This window comes from Neopelma chrysocephalum, unplaced genomic scaffold (assembly GCF_003984885.1).
Source record: "Neopelma chrysocephalum unplaced genomic scaffold, ASM398488v2 Primary Assembly neopelma1_45, whole genome shotgun sequence".
Lineage (NCBI taxonomy): Eukaryota > Metazoa > Chordata > Aves > Passeriformes > Pipridae > Neopelma > Neopelma chrysocephalum.
In genome coordinates, this window is record NW_020897704.1 from 9892793 (window position 1) to 9909492 (window position 16700).

General features: G+C 43.9%; 1 protein-coding gene across 1 annotated transcript in view; it reads left to right on the forward strand.

Annotated features, from left to right (window-relative positions):
- Nucleotides 1-16700, forward strand: part of LAMB1 (laminin subunit beta 1) — a 42261-nt gene that overhangs the window by 24685 nt on the left and 876 nt on the right. Inside the window, exons 24-32 of the mRNA XM_027679309.1 lie at nt 6657-7026; nt 8683-8867; nt 10085-10326; nt 11804-12007; nt 12386-12530; nt 13274-13481; nt 13655-13796; nt 14639-14815; nt 16094-16253. Coding sequence (XP_027535110.1) covers nt 6657-7026; nt 8683-8867; nt 10085-10326; nt 11804-12007; nt 12386-12530; nt 13274-13481; nt 13655-13796; nt 14639-14815; nt 16094-16253 — 1833 coding nt within the window. The remainder of the gene's footprint in view (nt 1-6656; nt 7027-8682; nt 8868-10084; nt 10327-11803; nt 12008-12385; nt 12531-13273; nt 13482-13654; nt 13797-14638; nt 14816-16093; nt 16254-16700) is intronic.

Consider the following 16700-nt stretch of genomic DNA (forward strand, 5'->3'; position numbering starts at 1 on the left):
TTGCTGTGACACCCTTTACAATACTAAAAAAAACCAAGCGCCTGCAAATAATCTCTGGACACAGCTATGTGGAGATGTACAAAATTGCCCATCTAGGACAGGTGGGAGGCTGCAGTGGATTTACAGGCACTTGCAGCAGCAGCAAGTTATGAGTGTGGGTCCCAACATGCTCTGCTAGAGACAAGGCTCTAGGGCACACTTCCCTGCCACCCCCATTGATGGCAGTGACCACTGACAGCTGCTGCTGTGACTTGTATTATAGAAACCTTGGTAAGATCAGAGCTGATGAAGCGGAAGCTGGGGAGGCAGGTTTTTGCACCTGATCTATGTGCTTTATTTGCAGTCTGTGCTTCCTGCTGGTTCCCTCTTGCATGTCTGCAGAGATCACACTGGGACCAGACTGCTGGGGCAAGCTGAGATGGATGCCTGTGTTTGGGCAGCATCTCAAGCCCTTGGTACTGGCTGCAGTCTCAGCACCCACAGATGTCCATTGGGGATTATACACCCACAGGGAGCCTGTAGGACTGGGTCTTCAGAGACTGCTTACTCCCTGTGCTTCGAAAAAGCACAGATTTTTCTCACTAAATTTGGCACAACAGAGGCACAGAGGATGGGGAAAAGCCCAGGGATGGTGTGTCTCTCAGCCTTGTGCGGGTCCCTGTGAGGATGACAGTGAGCAGGAGCCATGCTGTGACATGGCCTGCTTGGGGGGGCACTGCCAGCCCCTCTGCAGGACGGTTCTGGCCATTGCTCCAGCTGCAAGCAGCTCTGCGTGAGCCTGTGCATGAACGTGTGTGTGCGTAGATTCCTTGCTAAGGTAGTAAATAATAGGATTATAGAGTTTGTCAAACTTGAGTCTCCCAGGCATTCTGCTGGAGCTTTTCCAAAGCCTGGCAACTGAAGTGCAGGACTCTGCATGCTGAGATCCATGCTGACTTCAGCCCACAAAGCACATTTCTAGCAGGAGGCTCCAGGCTCCCAGGAAGCCTCTGAGATATGGTGTGGCTGCAGATGCAGCTCAAACAATGCCTTTGCACAGTAGATGCTATGAGTTTGTTTCATGTAGTATAAATGAGATGACAATTTTACTATCATTACTGTTTTAGTAAGTTGAAAAACAAAGCAGAGTGCAGTTAGTGAGATTGGAAGTTAGGTGGTGTTGCTATTGTCCCTTCACAAGAAGCATACTTGTGTTAATGTTTTTCTGTGTTGGACATGAGTATCAAGCCCTATTGTAAAACCACAGAATTGAATAGGACTAAAATAAAAAAAAACCCTTTTTTTAATCAAATACACACTGCAGACATTGCCATTTAAGAATTAGCTTTGTAGTCTTAATTTAACACCTGGCTCTTTATTCACATAGGCTGCTTTTATAGGAGGTGTTTATGGTGTTGACCGAAGAGTAGCAGATGTTTCTTTTCCTTCTGTGATAAGGGTCTAAAAAAAGTTATACAAATTCTACACTTAAGAAAATACAATTTCCACTTTTGAGTTTCATAATTTCAATTGACCCGTGGTCATAAAATATTGTAATGTATATTGTTTCCAGAAAATTGCCCTTTTGGTAAAGTCTTCTAGCATGTTAACATACAGCACAACTCCAGTAATTCTGGGCTGGTATCTTATTTTGACATTCCTACTGAAAATCATAACACTGAAGAGTTAGCACTATGCTTACAGGGTAATTTGAATCAATAGCTGATAATTCAAAAGAAATTTGCTAGCTCTGCAAAACTTTCAACTTTACAAATTGCTGAATGGTTTTCTTATCATAATGCCTCACTATGACTGGGAAATGATGCCAGGAAATCATGTTTGAACAAAACCTTTGTGTTTTTTCTGCAGAGGAGTTAAACATTTGATGCTTGCTGTCCTCAGTTTCAAGCAGTAAAGAAAATATTTCTACAAAAATGATTTCTACATCATCCTAGACAGAACAGAACACTTACTGCAGGATGCTAGGAACAAGCAAGGAATTGAACACTGAGACTGGTCTTCATACAGCCCATTCAGTATCTGTTATATCATCTCCACTGTAGTATCAACTGCCTGACACACCTTAGTTTAAATTAAATGATGTGCAAATATGCCACATAATAAATTACAGTAGTTTAAATGGAAGTGAGTTCTAAATATTTAAAATCAGAGGGAAAGGTAGCAAAGCTGTCAGAGTAGGTGAAGCAATTCATAGATCCTTGTGAGCTTAAAGCAAACCTCTTGAACTAGTCATTTGCTTCTTTTGGATTTCTCACTTTAGGTTTCTACAATATTTCATTCAATATACATGTATGAGTGTTACTTCTATCTTTAGGATCAGGGAAAAGGAGGAGGAGAAATGCATTGATCAAGGTGATATAAAAATTACATGTGGATACTGTATTTGTGTATGCATGTATGTGCACATGCATTTGTGAACAGACACAGCTACAATCTTTTAATCTGCAAATCAGCAGGTCCTGACTGGAGAAATTGGCTAAAAAATTTTGTGTCAAAAATGTTGTTTCGCTTAAATTGGAATATGCCACAGAAGAATCTCTGATGTAAGCACTCAATTAAAGAAAACAATACGTCCAGTTCCAAAATGACATTTCAAAACAGAAACCTATTGTTTAATTTAGTAAATACTCCTTTGAAAATCCTTAAATTTTAGGCCAACTATTTCAAAAGCCTTCTTTGCCTACACTGTGTTTTCCATGGGAGGTACTGCAGTGTCCTGCTCTGCTTACTCAGGGACAGATTTGAACCCTGTCTTACAGTGGTCTTCAAAGCAAGCAGCCCTGTCGGTATTAACTTGCAGCCCTTCACCTTGGCCTTAGTCCGCCTGTCTGCATGAGAGTAATCAATCATATGTCTTGAAGGCATTTCCAACTCAAAAGGGTCAAGCCATCTAAGTATCTTGTAGTAAACTCAACATCTGTGTGGTTTTGCAGTGCAAAATGAACTACCTTTCCCCATTTCTAGTCATGTGGGCATAGACAAGACATTTAAAAGGAACTTACAGGACTTTGTCTTTCCCTATTCCACATATACTATGTTGAGTATCAGTAGCTACTGAGTAATATTGGAAACACTTCTGCATCCCTAGGTGTGCCTGTGTGTTTCTTGTTCTTCTTGAAAAAAATAGATTAACCAGGCATATGCTAACATTAGATGTGGTGTAGCTACTCAGGTGTTACATCAGACTTATGAGCATGCTGGCTAGAGCCAAAATCTCCTGAACCAAACCGTACTTTAAAGACTGTGTTTGAGTTAACCTGTTTGGGTACATCAGAAGCAAAACTGCCATAACAGAGAGCGTTCTTAGCACTGAACTGCATAGGAGTTGGCTCACTGGCCACAGGAGTAGTTGGACATTAACAAAGGAGGTGTTGGAGGAGAAAGAACTCCACAAGGCTAGAAGTGATGATGGGTACTCTGGTCAAACACTGGTCCAGCACATCGTGCCCAGTTTATTCTGACATGGTGTTCACTATCTTTCTAGCAGATGATAGGAATCAGGGCGTCTCCTGTATTCACGTGCCAATTCCTTGGCAGTGATAATCAAATGTCACAGGAATCCTTCTGGGGGATGTGCACCCCCCATTATGAATGACGGATGTGTAACTCAGTTATTCTTCCATGAGTTATTTGCCAATCCTGTCCAGCTTGGAGGCTCTCCTTTCCTTTCATGTAGAACCTGCCACTGTCACTGCCCTTTGTCCCTTTCAGGCAAAGTTGCTTTTTTGTTACTTTAGGACAGAGTTGTGCTCTGCAGTCTCACAGAGACTGAAGCCAATGGGTTCTTGGCAGGCAGACATTATGTGAGGCAGAGGTGAAACCTATGCACTGAGCTATTTGCCTGGTGGCCCAGCAGGGTTCAAGGTGCTCCTCACTACCTAGAAGGTTCTATATGATCTTGGCCTGGGCTCGCTTTCCTTCTCTTGAGAGCTGGCCACAGCTAAAGTCAGTGGAGGGTTTGATCCCTACTACGGTGTTAAGGGAAGATGCTCTTTTCAATGGCTTTGGACCATATGGCCTTTGCTGGGGTGTAAAATAGCCTGATGATGATGTCCAGGGCACAAGGTACAGGACTCATCCACTAGAGGTGTTAGAGATAGTTAGGGTTTGAAAGCTGGTGTGGTACTGTACATGGTTAATGACTTGGGAAGATCATGAAGAAAAGAAAGCAAGTGTGAAAGCAGCACTTTTGAAAGATGTTTTATGTATGTTGAATTCACACTCTGAGGTAATTCAGAGCCAGCATTGCCTGCTTCTGGACTTGATAGACAATCCTAAAAAGAGAAATAACCCACAACAATGTTTCTAGCTGCCTTCTACAATTTTCTCATGGGTCCCACAAAGATCAGTTTGGGAGTTTTGTAGGACTGGAAAGGTGATGATTCTTCCAACTGTTGCGTTGCATTTAGAATAAATTACTTCTTTGCTCTTTATCATCTCCCTACAGGCAGCTGCAGAGTTTGGGTTTTCGCTTTGCAAACAAGTCAGTACCTAAATTCTTTTCTTCCTTTTCCCAGCATTTTCTGGCTCCAGAGATTTTTGAATCCACATTACCATGTAAATGCTACTAAAGCCATGTCATCTGCTTTTTGTGAACATGCAGGTATTCAGGAGTAGAATTACCAACATGGGGTTATTTTTGGTGTTTCTTTTTCACTTTAAGCTTTTTAAATCCACAAGTAAATATAGTGATTTGATTTGCCAGAAGCAAGTATTCCTGTAACTTGATCAGACCTCAGGATCTTTGAGAAAAACCACATGCCATTTAGCCTCTTTCTATACAGAGGAATTTGGACAATTCATCATTATACTCAGGGCCTTATTAGTTGACAGAAGGGTTAACTGACCTTCAAACAGGAACTCAACGGTTTGCCTGCAGGGAACATATTCTGTGGTGAGTTGACTACTTAAGCACTTTCGATGTAAAGTAAAAACAATCTCTTGTGTCAGGGTATAATTCAAAGAACAAAGGACCGTTTTGCTCAATTGTCCAAGCAGCAGAAGTTATTTTTGTCTCTTGCCTATCATATTCACATTGTACAAGAAAGTCGTTTTGTTGAAGAGCGATTTGTTCTGCTGAGGCTCTTTGTGTGATTTTTGAACTGAAGACCACCACTGTGTTCTGGCATTGAAGCAAACAATGCACAATCTTGAAAACAGCTTTGTGTTTTGCCCCTTTTTCAAGGGGGCATGTGCTTGGGGTGTGTGAATCGATTTATGGGCCTTTATGAGCCGTTTAACCTCCTTCAAGGATGCCTGGTAAATGGATATGTAAGTGAAGTATCACAGTCCTTTTCCTGTTTAAGGAATGTGCACTTGACCTGCTTCGGGTGTATTCTGCCATGATGGTAGTTAGAAAACATGCATGTTTTCAAAGCCTCTCTTTCTGTTGTTTGCTGCCATCTCTTTATTAAAAGCTTTGCATGTTGGTGGTGCCCTCTGCTGCCGCTGCCTTCTGTGTAATTAAGGAGGAGAGGTCAAGTGGCAGCCCTGCTGCATGGAAACGCTTCTCCTGATAGCATTATTGTGTACAAAGCATGTCTGTGCTTTTAGAAATGACAGTGCATCAGTAGGTTAATTGAGTAACTTCTCTCCATGCCGGGTTAGTACCAAAGAAGTGAATTTCAGGAAGGTGTGAATACTAACTCCCAAGCTGATGCTCTAAGTGTGCAATAATTAAAAAAAAAAAACCACAAAAAAAAACCTCAACAAAAAATTATAGTGTTAATCATCCTCATTCCCATTTGAGGGTAACAAACAGTGTGTAGGCTCTCGGTCATTAGCACCTCAGGGCTAACAGGGCTGCCCATGACCACATTCTTTGTTCTATTATACTTTTCACTGCCAGATTTTTTCTCATTTTCTGTGTACCCAAAATGTCAGCCCAGGGCCAGATTCTTTGATATGTGTTGTGAATGTTTTCCCACCATCCGTGGCAGAAGCATGTCCTGAGCCAGTCCCTGTACCTCTGCATAGAAGATCTCTCAAGGGCTGTTACTCTGCCTTGTTGTTCTTTAAAGCCACCTGAGCTTTTAGCACCCACAGTGTCTAGTGAAAGGAAACTCCACCACTTAACTAAGTCCTGTGTAATCAACTATCTCCTTTTAGTGTGCTGTTTGTGGGAGGTGCAGGTGGTTGGGGTTTTATCTGCTGGGTTCCTCAGTTACCCTAACTCCTGTGCTGGAGGAGACAGGAAATGGTTGTTCCTAGTTCACTTTTCCCATTTCGCTCACGTTTTGCGCACAGACTCTCTGATGTGTGTCTGCCTGTTGTTTCTTTTCCTGTGTGGAGAGTCTTGCTCTACTCACTCTTCATTGTAGGAGTGAAAGTGGGATCTTTGTCTTTAGTTGCTATCCAGTTGACATCCAAACACTGAAAGAAGTGGTGTCCATCCTTGCTCCATTATTGTTCCTGTTTCTGAGATGTCCAAATCCTGGTGTCTTCTGGAGTTCTTTCCCTGTCTCTTTCCCCTTTCACATTCAAACCTGCTTCCCCTGTACCCAAGTGATACATCCATAATTAGCGTTTTATAATCCAGGCACTGACCACTTCTGCGTTCATTTCACCACTTTATTTATAACTGGTTTTCCCCCCCCGCCAACGTCACTGTCATTTCCCTCTCCGTAGCCTTCACATGTGCCTTTTTCTCCTTCCAGCATGTGATTGCAACCCTCATGGCATCCAGACCCCACAGTGTGACCGTGCCACTGGGCAGTGCATTTGCAATGAAGGGGTGGAAGGGCCACGCTGCGACAAGTGCTCCCGGGGCTACTCGGGCTTCTTCCCCAACTGCGTGCCCTGCCACCAGTGCTTTGCCCTCTGGGATGTGATCATCAGTGAGCTGGCTAATAAGACCCAGCAGTTCCTGGACAGGGCTAATACCCTCAAAATCACTGGAGTCACCGGCCCATACCAGCAGACGCTCACCACGCTGGAGGAGAAGCTCAGTGAAATTAAAACCATCGTCACTCAAAATCCAGCAGCCGAGCCCCTGAAGAACATTGGGAATCTCTTTGAGGAAGCAGAGTGAGTACAGTTGCAGTTACATGGATAAGTCTGGTGTGGGAAGGAGTGGGAGTTCCAGTGAGATGGAATTTACTTGAGTGACTGATGTCCCCATGCTGGGCTGAGGACACTCCAGCTCTGCTCCTTTAGCTGGGTGAGGTACGCTGTGCCAGTGTGTCCTGGCGCTGGTAGAGCTCCTGGCCGTGCTCAGCATTTGCAGTGAGCATCCATCCCACAGCAGAAACCCAGAAACGTGGCTGGGGCAGGCAGGAGCTGCCACGTGCTGGGCAGGGGTTGTCCCGCTCCCACTGCTCTCCAGGCAGCTAATTACTAGGGAGCCACTCATGCTTGCCTTGTGCTGCCCTGGGGCAAAGGACAAACACTGCTATTATGTGAGAGAATGAAGAGAGGGAGGGATTAAATTCCTGGATTTCCATGTGTAGCTGATGAGTTGGAAACTTGGGCTCCTTTCCGCATTCTGAGCATGTGTGGGGGGAAGTATCAGCTTTATAATAAGGATTGTTTCCATTTTTCTCAGGGTTAGGAGCCTTGTATTTTGTTTTAGGGCTAAGCATACAAAAGATAGTTGTCTGTGGTTTTGGAGATGGGTCAGTCTAACATTAAGTAGGATTACAGATGCTTTCTAGCCCTGTCTACAACTGCTCCAACTTGTTTGTGCATTATAAAGGGGACTGCACAAAGCAAAGGGCTGAGGATTAAAGCACAAATGTCTCAATTAGGGATAGCTTGTGCCCTACAGCTCCCTCTCCCCAGCTGGAGAGCTGGGGGTCGCTGCTGCTTTCTGACTCTGTGTATACTGAGGTAGGTCAGAGCAGCTGAGGAGCTGCTTTTCGTTAACACACATATATGTGCATCTGTTCTTGATCTGCTCTGGCTGTATAGAAGAATACTGGGCTTAGGAGGAGTCTTGGAAAACAGCAGGCTGTTGGGCTATTGAGAGCTGTAAATTTGTCTTAGAGCTTAAATACTGCCTGATTCTTTCAGAATGCTGAGTTTGGTGTGATCACCATGGATGGGAATAGCTTCCTATGCCCACTTCTGTTCTGCAGCAGCCTTGACATGTAACATTCACTTGCTTTTCCTTTTAGGGTTATCCCACTAGCTGAAGCCTGCTCCGTGGCTCACTGAGGCCGGGCTGAATGCTGAAGGCGGGATCTTTACAGACAAGTTAAAAGAATCCATTGTGTTAAGACTCAGGCTCTCCCCCAGCCCTCGCCTGCTTCCTGAAGTTCAAATCTGTCCCATGAGCTCGTAGTAATCAAAACTGCATTTGTAGCTGTGTGGGATGGGAAGCAAATTATGTATGGATCATAGTAGTCAACTCTGACCTATGCAGTTGCCATGATACAAGATCATTACACCAGTCCTCTGGAATCTGCCTCCAGTTAATCTTACACAAAGCAGCTGTTTTCTGAGCAATTTGGTGCTTTGAGTTTATAAATGTGCTGTAGATTAAAAAGTAGTTTTGTGTGATAAAGGAAACAAAACAGTATTCTAGGTAGGCATGTTGTTACAAATCACTTAGAGCTCCAATGAGGGAGTACAGGTCCTGCCGTGGCAGAAGCTAGGTACAGCTCTAGCCACCACTCTTCAGTGAAGCATCAAGGCTTACAACCCTTCCTCCTCCTGCTATTGAGTCCTGTGCCTGTTTTCCAGAAAGCTTACAGCAGATGTTACAGTTAAGATAGCTGACATAGAAGAAAACCTGTCAGCATTAGCAGCGAAGAGCAACAGCACAGACACTGACCTGAGCGCGCTGGAGACAGACGCCAAAAGCCTCGACCATGTCGTGAAAGAACTTGCAGAACAGCTAGAGTTCATCAAGATCTCTGATGTTCGGGGTGAGTGTCACAGGGAGGGGCAGAAAGCAGTGGGGTGGCCAAAGACTTAATTAGCACATGGTTTTAAATACCAGGTTAATCTTCTAACTTGTAATAAAACACAGTTCCTAGGAGGACAGCTTCTTTCTGTGCATTAGCAAAGTTGCTGATACAGCAGGAATTTTTGCCCCCTCACCCTGTCTCTCTCCCTCTGCACATTGCAAAGCTAGCTTATTCTCAGGGCACAGAATTACCTTAAAGTATGTTGCTTGACACATTGTAGATGAGACACAATGGCAGAAAGTGCACCACAGATTCCAAAATACGCCTGGACATCACCCTTGCTTTCCCTGGTCTGTTAAATGGCTGTTTCTGTTGGAAAAAAATGGGTCTTTGTGACTAAGAGCACACTCTAAAGGGCTCAGTTCTTCTAAGCCACCCAAGCCTTGCATGCTTGTTGGCACACTGAAATGTGCCAAGAATCAAAATTTGCTGGAGAAAGAGGAGTGTCACCAAATTATTTGGAAATTTGGAAAGCGGACTTCAAAGAAATGATTTGTTAATTTTTCTCTTAAATTTCCTAGTTTGTATGAAGTCTGAAATTGTTTCCAGTGAACATGGGATATCGCAGAGTGAGGCAAGTGGGATGTAGAACAGGGGAGTCCCTGACTTGTGGCATTCTGCAAAGGAAAGCTGCCCCAAGGTGCAGAGTATGGCTGTCCCCACAGGGTCCCTCACACTGCTCAAGGCCTCTCCAGGAGTTGTCCCAACTAACAGTTCTGTAAGTCAGCATCTCTCATCAAGCAGTTGTTTCTTGAGAAAGATCTGACCAGTTTCCAGGCAGTGGCTCCATAAGCCAGACATCCCAGAGCACGCAATAAGAATTAATAGGATAAGTGAATCCTTAGAAAACAGACTATTCCTCTAAAAAACCTAAAAGGATCTCCTGGATCTCCTTTTGACCTTAAGGCAAGCTGAATTCAGTCACTAGGGTCAGAGAAAGGCTTAACTTCCAAGTCCAACTTGACACACTGTCCACCATCAAAAAAGCAAGCTTTTTTTTCTACAACAGGCCAAATTCTGTCAACCTAGCAATGGCACTGAACACAGCTGCAAAGGTCAGCATTTCATTTAACGTTATGCGAGATATTGTAACCCCGATGTGTCATCTGCTAACATCTATAATACACATTTGGGTTACTAGCAGATTTCTCATCAGCTCCATCTGATTTCCACAGGAGCCTTGGATAGTATCACCAAGTATTTCCAGATGTCCCTGGAGGCAGAGGAGAGGGTCAATGCCTCCACTGTTGATCCCGATAGCGCCGTGGAGCTGTCAGCACAAACGCGGCAGGAAGTGGAAGACTTAATCAATGAGAAGGAGGCCCAGTTCAAGGCTAAACAAGAGGAGCAGTCGCGCCTTCTGGATGAACTTGCAGGCAAGCTGCAGAGCCTGGATCTCTCCGAGGTGGCTGAGAAGGTACACAGCTGAACACAGCTGAGAATCACTGGGATAAAACCTGCAGCAAAAATAAAGCTGGGTTTGTGAAGAAGCAACAGGCAGGGAGGAACTGTAGGGCGTGACAGCATGAGATATGCAGTTTGTTGATGAAAAATGCATGTTGCTTGGTTGGTGGGGTATTCTGTGGGCTAGAACTGGGCTGTGTAATCAGCAGGCTCTGAGTCCTACTGGCTTTCAAGCACCAGCCTTTCTTGTTGGTCTCCCCCTTACCCTTCCCAGTCCCAAAAAAGCACCTGCCTTTGTATCACCCCTGCCCTAACGCAGTGCCCTTTGCTGTGGACAGAGCTCCCACATGTAGAAAAGCATAGCAAATCTGCTGGGCTGAGAGCCATCTGATGAGCTCTTAAACCCAGCCTGAGTTCAGTGCTTGCTTTCTCTAGGCTTCCCTCTTCCTTTCTGCAGCTCTGTAGGGAACATGCTGGGCCTGTACGGTGCCCAGCCAGGCAGCATTTCTGCTTGCACTGACGGGCTGCCCACCTCATCATCACCACAGGCTCATCCTCCTCCTGCTTGAGACAAAGCAGAACTTAACAGGGAGCTGGAGTCAAAAGGGCATTTTCTCTGTTGAAGCTGCCTACTCATCTGTAAATATGATCAAGGGTGGCTTTTTCTTGGGAGAGGCTGGGTGTTCCCTCAGTTTCACTTTGAAGTTGTCCAGCTGTGTTCAGAGAACAATCCCTGAACAGTCCCGGGTGAAGGCAGGCTGCAGGGGACCACTCATTAAATCCTCGGGGAAGGCCATGCCTATGTTAGAGGGTGAGTGCTTCACACACTGAATTGTCCCTTCCTTAACAACTAGCCATCCCTCCCACTCCCCCAGCCCTCTGTTTTTCTCTGGAGGCAAGAAAGAGAGATCTTTTTGTTTAGCTTTCCTTCCCCTACATTCCTGCCTGACTGTTCTTGAGGACTGAAAATCTTGGGTAGATGTTTATCAAGGCAGTAAACACCCAGTTGCTTCGAGGTGTAATCATGAGACACACACAGCCACACACACACAAAAAAAAAAAATCTTTCTGCTTTCTAGCTACTGCTGGGTTGCATGCCAAACAGGTAAGAGGGACTCATTTACACTTCACAGGAGACAGCTGCAGTTAACTTGGCACAGCCCCTAGGTTTTCCCAGGGAGATTTTTTGGCTGCAAAACCTCAGTGACTATCATTTGGCAAAAAGGGAGTGGGGGCTTGAAAAGTGAAAAGAACCTCACAAGAATGGGGAGTTTTCTCATATTGCCTCCTCTGTTATGTCATTGCCAAACACTAACCAAGTAGTGGATAATTCTCAGTACAATGTTGCTGATGGAAATAGATTTGCTTTTTAAAAAAAGAACAAAACCTCTGAAATTTTCTGGTACAGCAGTGTCCTACTCCAGCTCCCCCACAGTTCAGCAATGGAAATCAGGCTGTGACTGCTTCCCTTGTCTAATGTGTCCCTGCAGACGTGCGGCACTGCTCCGGGAGCCTCCTGTGCTGAGTCCGAGTGCGGCGGCTTGAACTGTCGGACGGAGGAAGGGAAGAAGAAGTGTGGGGGCCCCGGCTGCGAGGGGCTGGTGACTGTAGCTCACAACGCCTGGCAGAAAGCTATGGATTTTGACAGAGACATCCTCAGTGCATTAGCAGAAGTTGAGCAACTCTCTAGAATGGTAATACGCCAAAGCCATTGTTAGATAGTAAAAAAGAAAAAAAACCTTTCGCTTGTAACACAAATTTAGAGGCTAATTGACAAAGTATGTGCTGGCTTACTTCAGAATACTTCGAGTTGCATAACCTCATCGTGCTTGTAAAAATCCTCAGCAAGGGAGCTTGCTAAAGTGAAGCTTCACGGATAACTAAACATCAGCCTGGGTTGTTTAAACTAGCGCTGGGGGTATGGATCAGGGCCAGCTTCTAAGTGTTCTGTGAGTTTTGTGAGAAAAAGCATTCCTCATTACTATTACCTCTAACTCCAACAGAATTGTTTTAAAACAGGCCTTAAAGCAAGAGAAGATATGCAATCAAGCCTTTCATTTTCCTTCCTTTAGGTTTCTGAGGCGAAACAGAGAGCTGATGAAGCAAAACAAAACGCACAAGCAGTTTTGCTCAAAACCAATGCTACAAAAGAACAAGTGGACAGAAGCAATGAAGATCTGAGAAATCTTATTAAGCAGATTAGAGACTTCCTAATGCGTAAAAACCTTACATTTTGATTATATTTTGATTCTGGGTTTGTGAAAACTATTTTTAGATCTGTATCATCCTCCAAAGGTTAATGCAATAGTTGTGTTATTGTTCCACCCCCTCCCCAGACAGACTTAGTGTCTATGATGAAATCTGGAAACATGAGAAAACAAAGACAATAGGAAAGTGAGAGCAAACTGTGACATGTTCTTATGTGCGTTTCATCTGAGGCTGTTGTAGTGCTGTACTTAGCCAAGTATGTTCATAAGTTCTGGCTAGAAAGACAAAGTAGTATTAAAGGGGAAGAAAGTCAGAAACTGTGAATTTATCTCTCTGTAAGAAAGCACGTAAAGGTTAAATGAAAGCCTTGTTTGCCAGCAAGCAGCAGCATGGCAAACCCATTCCTTCCCTGTTTGCACAGGGCTGAGTATGCTGTTAGCACAAATACATTTACGTGCAGCTGTTGGCTTTGTTTCCTGGGGCTCAGGTCCCCCCCAGCTAATCACCAAAATCTTCAAATGGCTTCCAAGAGAGCTATGCCAGCAGGGCCTCCACACCTGCTGGGCCTCTCCCAAGAGGGAATTTCCACCCTAAGGAAGCAGTTTTAACACCTTGATTTTCCATAAGTCTGTGGGAAGAAGTTTTCCTGTGATTTTCCTTCTTTTGGGAGCAGCTGGACAAGAACTTGAGTACTGAGACTTGACAGAGGGAAGCTTTTACTCACATCTTTGTTATTTGTGTCCATTTACTAGAAGACAGCGCTGACCTGGATAGCATCGAGGCAGTGGCTAATGAAGTGCTGAACATGGAGATGCCAAGCACTCCCCAGCAGCTGCAAGCCCTGACAGAAGATATTCGCGAGCGTGTGGAAAGCCTTTCTGATGTTGAGGTCATTCTGCAGCAAAGCGCTGGAGACATTGCCAGAGCAGAAATGCTACTGGAGGAAGCTAAAAAAGCAAGGTATGCAGCCCCATTTCATCTCATTGTATGAGAAAATGCAGTTTAACTTTCTCTGATGTAGATTTTCATTCCTTCACTAAGGGGCAAAAATGTTCCTTTGCAGTGTGTGGGTTTTTTCCGGTTCCAAAGTAAAACCATTTTTAGCATTAGCAAAATTTTTTTTTGCTCCACAGCAAAGGTGCGACAGATGTTAAAGTCACTGCAGACATGGTGAAAGCAGCACTGGAAGAAGCTGAAAAAGCTCAAAATGCGGCTGAAAAAGCCATCAAACAAGCTGATGAAGATATTAAAGGAACTCAAGACCTGCTGACATCAGTGAGTTTTTTATGACTATTTCTTACAATATAGAAACAGCACCAAGTCTGATACTTGGAAACTGATGTAAGCCTGCCTAGGGAAGGCTCTCGGGTACTGCTAAGCAAAAACTGCACTTAAAATGCATCTAAACCATTCCTGCCTTCACATCAACTTTTGAGTGAGCGTGACAAATCCTAGGGGACTATTTGCTCACAAAAACCCCAATCAGACAACAACAACCAACCACAAAAAAACCCAAACCAAACTGAACCAAAAATCAAAAGGCTTTTCTCACCCCATATCCTGCACCGTCCAAGTAAAATGAGCAGGATTGTAGCCTTCCAACGCTAAGGCAAGCCACGCTGGTCATGTATTGGTGTAGCCGTGCAAAGTGTCATCCACCACTGCAGCCTCAGACTAAAATAAACAAATGCTGGATTGAAGTGGCAAGTGCTGTAATCTTGTCAGATAAAGTATTTTCAAATTTCATCTCAAAGCCCTCAGAGCCCTATCTATACCCATGAAGCTTGGCCAGTTTAGAAGCTTCACAAGTCCATTATTACAGGCTGAAGTCAAATCTGAAGTTTTCTCAGCAGATTAGGCAACTCTTGCATGTATAATGCAATCAAATACTTTTTAACCATGTTCAATAATGCTTTTGCAGCCCCATATGTACTGTTTTCAAGCAGTGGGCTTTTTCACCCTGACTGCAATTGGCCATTTTTAGCAAAACTAAAACAACTGTTTTTTAAATCAGATCTATGGACATGAACTAATTAGTTGAGCAGAGTATATCCAGAAAGTTTAGTATTATATCCAGTGTCTTCTGAAAGTGTAACTCTCATCCTTCTTTCTATTAGATTGAATCTGAAAATGCAGCATCTGCAGAAACACTGAACAATGCTACCTTACGTCTGTTTGAACTAGAGAGGAGTGTTGAAGACCTTAAGCAAAAAGCTGCTACAAATTCAGAGAATGTGGACAACATAGAAGACAAAATTATTACTGCAAAACAAAATGCTGAAGAAGTTAAAGAGGTGAGAAGCTCAGGAAAGATGCTAAGGGAATGCCAACAAAACTCCCATCCCAGCTTTGGCTAAAGGAACATCAGTGAATACATGTGATCCATCACATTTATTGCTCATGTACTGGGGGTAAAAAAAAAATCCCAACATCTACACACTTATCCAAGATAGCTGCTTTTTACTTTGGGTCCAAATACAGAGAGAGAGAAGCATTGGGAAATTTTCAGGTTCCAAAATAGCTGCAGGAAACCTGTCACACTGTCAGCCTTTCATAGATATGTTTCTGGCCCTCAGCTTTACTATCTGCCACAGGAGAACTGGTAATTTCTTTTTTTCACTTGTATAGAGTATTTATGGTTCTACAATGGTAGCCTCAGGACAGGCAACCCTGAATTTGGCATACGTGGAATCAAGCAACAAGAAAAATCATGACCTTATTATAAAACCAAAGTAATTTTTAAATATCAGAGATGCAAGATTTTTTCTCTGACCACGTGGCATTGCTCCCAGTGTCTGCTAAACACCTTTGTAATAGCAAAAGAATGCTCATTAACAAAACAATTGACCAATTTGCCAAAGGAAGTTTCATTACTCCCATCTCTTGTCTGTAGTTAGCCCATCAGTCTCCAGAGAGACGTTTTCTGCCAGGAGAGCTGTATTATCCATCAAATCAACAGTATCCAAACACTAAGTAATATCTCAGATGCTGTCAAGTAAACACAAGATACTTCCAGTAGTACTGCTGCAGTTTGTTAACTTGCTTAATGATTGAATTCCATTGGACTTCTCAATCTTAACCCCACAGAGAAAAGCACAGCTGAGAAACCAACCTTTTGACTTCTCCAGCACCTTCACCTGCACAAACTAGTCAGCTGTCTCATTATTGAAAGGGTAACAAGAGTATTCCTCCCCAAATGCAAGCATTCAATCCAAAACAGTGCCAGTTCCTTACCATGTGTAGCTTTCCAGCTGTACATTAGTTACAGAAGTGTGTAACTAATTAGTTACAGAACTGTGTAAATTAATCCCATAAATCCCTGCCAAGTGACAGTACCAAAGCTATAAAACAGCCACAGATCTGCAAAAGAGCAACTTATGAGTCTTCACCCCAGCTCTTAAAGTCTTGAATAGTAAGCAGGAAATACCCTGAAACTGTTCCTGCTTTTGTTAACTGAGCTAACAGCATAGTCTCTCCTTCCACCCAGATTAGTAAGGGTAGAGGGAGGAAATGCCAACTCCCGCTGTATTGGCTGTCGCGTGAGCTCCATCTTGTGCTTGAATTTGGAACAGGTCCTCAACACGGAGCTGAGCGGCAAGTACAGAACCGTGGAAGAACTCATTGCCAAGAAGACAGAGGAGTCGGCCGACGCCAGGAGGAAAGCCGGCATGTTGCAAGATGAAGCTAAAGCCTTGCTGGCTCAAGCAAACAGCAAACTCCAGCTGCTCAAAGGTAAGGCTGTTCTGAGGAGGTAAGTTAGCACCTAAGCACATGAAGAAATTTCACACTGTTATTGTATTCATCAGAAGCTGGGGGGGGAAAAGGAACTTAATTGTTACTGAGGCTTGATCTGCTTTCCTTATTTTTATGGACACAATACAGTTTTTTGAATCAGAGGCTTCTATAAAAGAAGCTGAAACTTATAGGTGAGACACAAAGTTGTGGTATGGCACCCATCACTGCTCCCAGAAACCACTACAGGGAAGGAAGGTAACTACTGTGCTTAGGACGACCACTAACCTGCTCAAGCAAGACCCCCATCTTCAAACAGTACTGCCCCAACCCCACCCTGGAAAGCTGTTAAAACAAAAGCTAATCAGGACACGAGTTCCCGTTTACAGATTAATTTAACATTTACTGTTGACAATTAAGGTTGAGTGAAACAGGAGGAGGCCATCT